At 39.5% G+C, this 5,716-nt stretch overlaps 1 protein-coding gene across 1 annotated transcript; it reads left to right on the plus strand.

The window, feature by feature from the left end:
- Nucleotides 1-288: 288 nt before the first annotated feature.
- On the plus strand, nucleotides 289-5,467 carry KRT26 (keratin 26). Its single transcript, XM_008518936.2, has 8 exons — nucleotides 289-784; nucleotides 1,238-1,320; nucleotides 1,913-2,069; nucleotides 2,200-2,361; nucleotides 2,446-2,571; nucleotides 2,947-3,164; nucleotides 4,404-4,471; nucleotides 5,078-5,467. Exons 1-8 carry the CDS (start codon nucleotides 344-346, stop codon nucleotides 5,230-5,232), a joined length of 1,410 nt encoding a protein of 469 aa, XP_008517158.2. The 5' UTR covers nucleotides 289-343; the 3' UTR covers nucleotides 5,233-5,467.
- The last annotated feature ends 249 nt before the right edge of the window (nucleotides 5,468-5,716 follow it).

Below are 5,716 nucleotides of genomic sequence, written 5' to 3' on the forward strand. Positions count from 1 at the left end.
GGAAACAAGTAGAATCTATTCCAGAGGTTAAAAAGATGTACATTTACTCATATTTAATCTTGAGCTTGGACACTATGATTTAGTATTGCTCCACCTGGCACCCTTTTTATATACAAAGATATCCTTGGGAAGCTTTCCACCTGCAGACTGGACACTATTAACAATCACCCAATTATGAAAAACAACAATTAGGGTACGAGTAACATTTTATGACTGATTGGCAAAGTTAAGACTGAAATGACCTACTGAATCCTATAAAAGGCCAATGGAGCTGACTTCTACGGGGCGGTGTGCTTTGGCTTTGCTCCTTTCTGAGAAAGGGTCGCTCAGCTCTAGTGTTGCCATGTCTTTCCGACTTTCTAGCGGATCCAGGTGGATCTGCTCGCAAGCTGGCTCTGGTCGTCTGTCTGGTGGAGGAACAGGCTTCGGGGCTGGCAATACATGCGGTGGGTTGGGAGCAGGAGGCAGCTTTCCTGGTGCTCTTGGCAGTGCTTCCTCTGTAGGAGCTTTCAGTAGTAGTGGTGGAGGGTTGGGAAGCGGCGTCTGTGCTGGTTTTCTTGGAAATGAACATGGCCTCCTCTCTGGAAATGGAAAGGTGACCATGCAGAACCTCAATGACCGCCTGGCATCCTACCTGGACCACGTGCGAGCTCTGGAGGAAGTAAACGCAGACCTGGAGCAGAAAATCAACGGCTGGCATGAGGAATACGGGCCTGGCTCTCGCCGGGAACTCGCTCACGACCACAGTAGATACTTGTCAGTCGTTGAAGATCTTAAAAGGCAGGTAAGAAATACGGATTCATGTACTGTTGCCACAGACTTTGCATGTGCATAACCTAAAAAAGACAAAATACAAATTGGGCTTACCAAATTTACATGATAGAGAATTGGCTCATTCTGTTTCCCAGTGCTTAGGACAGTGACTGTCAATAAAACTTGGTAGAATTAATTAATTAATGAAAGAGAATTAGTTTCAAAACAGACATAATCGCTTTGTTGATCTTATTCTCAGCTCATACTTTTTGATGAAGAGTGGTGAAAGTACCCATAATTGAAAAAGCTTACACTTTGGCTCTTAAGCTCTGGACATTTATTATCTGAAGAAAATCCAGATTCCTTTACTACAGAAAAATAAGATACCAAAATAGATGTTTGACAGGTTAAGAAAATAAGACTCAAATCTGGAGCCTCCCTTGACTTTTGATATTTAACATTTTGCATAATCTACCCTATTTAGATTATTTCTGTGACCGCCTGTAACGCCAGCGTTGTTCTACAAAATGACAATGCCAGACTGACCGCTGATGACTTCAGGCTGAAGTAGGTGAAAATAATTAATTATAGTAAAGGTAAAAATACCACAATTGGAGTCAACAACACATCTTTTGCTTTAAAAACCAACACGTTTTCATAAAGTCAGACTTGGTCACTGAAGAAATTAAATTAAATATGCCCTTATAAAAAGAGCTATCATAATTTTTTTTTTTTTTTTGCTAAGGAAGATTTGCTCTGAGCTAACACATGTTGCCAGTCTTCCTCTATTTTGTATGTGAGCCACTGCCACAACATGGCCACTGACAAGTGATGTAGGTCCGCACCAGGAACTGAACCCAGGTCCCCAAAGCAGAGTGTGCAGAATTTAACCAGTAGGCCACTGAGGCTGGTTTAAACAGTACTTTTACTCAAGTGTTAAGCACATTAGATGACAAAAATCAATTCTGAAGAAACAACTCCCCCAAAATAAAATTCATAAACCAATAGGTTTTCCAAAGCATTTCATCACTTTGCCATCGCAGGAAGGTTCAGAAGTGTGTACAGAGCATCATATCTTTCAGTGTATGAAATGTCTGAAAAAGTTATGCTTTGCACCTGCCTACGATTACAATTCTCAAGCATCTTAATCACCTTTCAGGTATGAAAATGAGCTTGCTCTGCAACAGAGCGTTGAGGCCGACATCAACAGTCTTCACAGAGTTATGGATGAGCTGACCCTTTGTACAACCGACCTGGAGATACAGTGTGAGGCACTCAGTGACGAACTTACGTACCTCAAAAAAAGTCACGAGGAGGTAAGAAACCCTGCAGGGTGGCTTCCTGTGGTATCCGGTGCCCTTCCTCAAGGCCACTGTTCATTTCACAGCAGAGTGTGAATATCAACCAAAATTCTACGTTGAGTATTGAAACTGGTCCCTTTTCCAGGAAATGAAAGTCCTGCAGTGTGCAGCTGGGGGGAACGTGAATGTGGAGATGAACGCAGCCCCAGGAGTGGACCTCACCGTTCTGTTGAACCACATGAGGGCCGGGTACGAGGACTTGGCTGAGCAGAACCGCAGGGACGCTGAGGCCTGGTTTAATGAGAAGGTACGTTTGTGGAAATCACACACCAAGGGCTTGTTCAGTGGACCGCGGAGCTGGTGGCTAACCCTTCTGACAATTATGCTGCAGAGCACTTCGCTGCAACAGCAGATTTATGACGATGCAGGAGCAGCCACGGCAGCCAGAAATGAGCTGACAGAACTGAAACGCAGTCTGCAAACCCTGGAAATAGAACTTCAGTCCCTCATGGCCAAGGTTTGTAGGAGTCGCCATTGATTTGACTGTGTGTGTGTATAAGTAAATACATACATACAGCTAACTATATATATATCTAAGTATATGTAACTAATTATATATAACTAAAACATAAAATATATTAAATACGTGTAAACATATTAAATATGTATCAAGAATTTTGTCCATAAACATTACTTCTGACTCACCAATCCCAAAACTTGAAAAAAATTTTTTTCAGTGTAGAGAAAATGGTTTTTTTAAGCCTTGCTGATGCTGGTTTTCAACTGACATGACTTAGACCTCATACAAATATGTCTTTCCACCTGGAGAATGTTTAAAATAGGAGCATGTCATCTGTCTTTTACGCATGCAAGCTTTGCTTTGTTCTTTCAGAAACATTCCTATGAAGGCTCCTTGGCCGAGACCGAGGGGAGTTACTGCCTTCAGCTCCAGCAAATCCAGGATCAGGTTGGCATGATGGAGGGACAGCTGCAACAGACTCGAACAGAGACAGAAGGCCAGAAGCTGCAGTACGAACAGCTTCTAGACATCAAAATATTTTTAGAAAAAGAAATTGAAACTTATTGCAAATTGATAGATGGAGAAGAAAGGTAAATATTAACTTGAGAAAAAAATTAATCTCACATCAACTAGGTTTTCTCGATATCCATCAATACGAATATTGTACCCCAGAATTTCCTGTTCTAAAGATCATACCTATACATGGCCTCAGGAATTTATTATTGCACCCAACTGAAATGAAAACAGGCAGCAAATTCCAATTTCTAAGTATGCAAAGTATTTGTATTTATAATAATATATAGAATACTTAAATATAGAATGTTGAACAACTCCAATACTCCAAGCTAGGGGGAAAATTGTTCTGTGATTTAGTGTTGAGGCACATTTCTAATAACAACACACTCTATTTTATTATTACGTCACTAGTCACCGTGCATGCACCCTGTGTTAAGTGGGTTGTTACGTTTTCATTTGAAAGACGAGCAATAAAGATACAGGAAGATTTAATTGGAGAGGTCACCATAGTTTGTGAGCCAAGAGCAGTAGCCCTGGGTGCGAATCACACCACTGGGTGAATTTGAGCGCGTTGTTTAACTTCTGTCGACCCCAGTTTCCTTACTGGTAAATTGCAATAACACCAAAACCATACTCACAACACTCCCAACCATCGTGCATCACTATGTAGCTGAAATGCTTGTGACGGTAGCTTGCATACAAAAGGTACTCAGTAATCAGTGGCTATTACTAAATGCTGTCTGTGGTCCCATCATGAGTCAGTAACGCGTTATGCATCACCCAAGGCCAGTGTCAGCCCTCTACAGTTTATTCTCATGAGAACACAACAGTGATTGCTCCCTCCTTCAAACTGCTTATTACATCATTCATTTTTCACTTCTCTTATAGCACCTTTCATGCCACGTTGTAGAAAACTTTTACATGCATATACTTTATTTTATTTTAAACATGTAAACTGCTGTATCTTTGCTCTATATTTTCTACAGCACCTAGCCCAGCGCCTTCTGCATGGTAGGCTCTCCAAACACACACATTGGCCAGGTGATTCAGAAGTCAGAATGAGAACTTGGGGTCTCCATACTGCTAGATGAAAGAGATATCTGGTCACAAGGGAATTTCTGATCATAAACATCCATTTAATCTCTTCTTTCACTATACTGAAGTCATGAAAAGCTTACTAATGTCTCTTAAACACAAGAGGAATGTGAATCTTAAGGAAACTAGCACTCCAAAAATTTTATTCTTAAATCATAGTTATTTATGAGCTCTCTAATGAAAGAAATAAATGCAATAATTTACTCTTCTCTTCACAGAAAAAGTAAATCTACATGTTACAAAACGAAAGGACGTGGGCCCATAAATTCTGAAAATCAAATCAAAGGTATAGAAAGTTTTTACTTGGTGTAACTCTTTCTAACTCCAGTAATTGTATTAAGTAGGTCACTTATTTGTAAACTAAATGAAATTGTTTCTAAGTTTAGTTCTAGTGAATGAAGGGGTAAGGGGTGACTACGACAAGTGTTTTATATTCTTGTCAATCAGATATGGTCAAATTAGGAAATAATTGAAATAAGGACTCAATCATCCAATATCTTTCTTACTTGAAACCTACTTATTTACTTAGAACTTACTTATTTTCCCAGTTTCAATGCTTTGATTAAAAAAAAGCTGCTTTATTTTAAACCACAAAAACAGGGCAAGTTGGTGTTTAAAAGAAGACAACACACCTTGCGCCCAGGCGCTACTTGCCTGATACTTATGTTGTTTAATCCATGTTTTATTTACGCTTTCAAACACCCAGTTTTCTAAAAACAGTGGTGAATATAAGATAGTCCTGGGCCTTGCTAAGCATAGACTTCAAACACAGTATTGGATCTCAATTTACCGCAAACTTGCAAACACCATTTTTAAAAAGAATATCTGTCACAACTAAATACCTTTCAATCTATTAAGAATGCATACTAAACTTTCATTTACTTTATTTTAGACTCAAAAGAAGAGACTGTTGTCAAAACAGTGGTTGAGGAACTAGATCAACTCAGCAAGGTCCTTTCACTGAGGGTCCACTCATTTGAAGAAAAATCCTCTAAAATAAGCAACATTACAGTGGAGCAGCGAGTACCTTCTAAAGCCCCAAAATGAGAAAGAAAGGTTTTTTTTAAAAGCCTGCCTTTGCAAAATCCCCTTGGCCAGAAAACCCAAGGAAATCATTCATTTCTATTCTTAAAGGGTTAGAATTCGTTTTCCTTCCCTTCTTGTTCTCAAGGTCTTTGCATGTAATCTTTCTCAGGAGTAGAAAAAATCTTGCTCTGTCCCTAGTTTTTATTTTAGGGCCTTTTTTTTGCCATTTCATTAAAAATTTTTCTATTGCAAGCTATTTTTGATAAGTCTGGTGCTTTTGAATTTCCACAATTGATCTCAATGTGACGATACTAAGGATATGCTAATAGAATAAAGCGCTTCGCTTCACAGTCACATTTAACCAATTCACGACACGATAAATTGGAAAGATCACTAGTCCTAATCTTTGGTCCCAGATCTGTCCCTTATTAACCATGCAAACGACTAGATCTCTTTGAGTTTGGGCTTCTGTGGATATAAAAGGAGATTACACCCGCTGATCATT

Source organism: Equus przewalskii, chromosome 10 (genome assembly GCF_037783145.1).
Source record: "Equus przewalskii isolate Varuska chromosome 10, EquPr2, whole genome shotgun sequence".
Lineage (NCBI taxonomy): Eukaryota > Metazoa > Chordata > Mammalia > Perissodactyla > Equidae > Equus > Equus przewalskii.

Coding starts and splice junctions, on each gene's coding strand:
- KRT26 (XM_008518936.2), top strand. CDS start 344: ATGTCTTTCCGACTTTCTAGCGGATCCAGGTGGATCTGCTCGCAAGCT. Junction 2,572..2,946: donor TTCAGTCCCTCATGGCCAAG/GTTTGTAGGAGT, acceptor TTGTTCTTTCAG/AAACATTCCTATGAAGGCTC. Junction 3,165..4,403: donor TTGATAGATGGAGAAGAAAG/GTAAATATTAAC, acceptor TTCTCTTCACAG/AAAAAGTAAATCTACATGTT.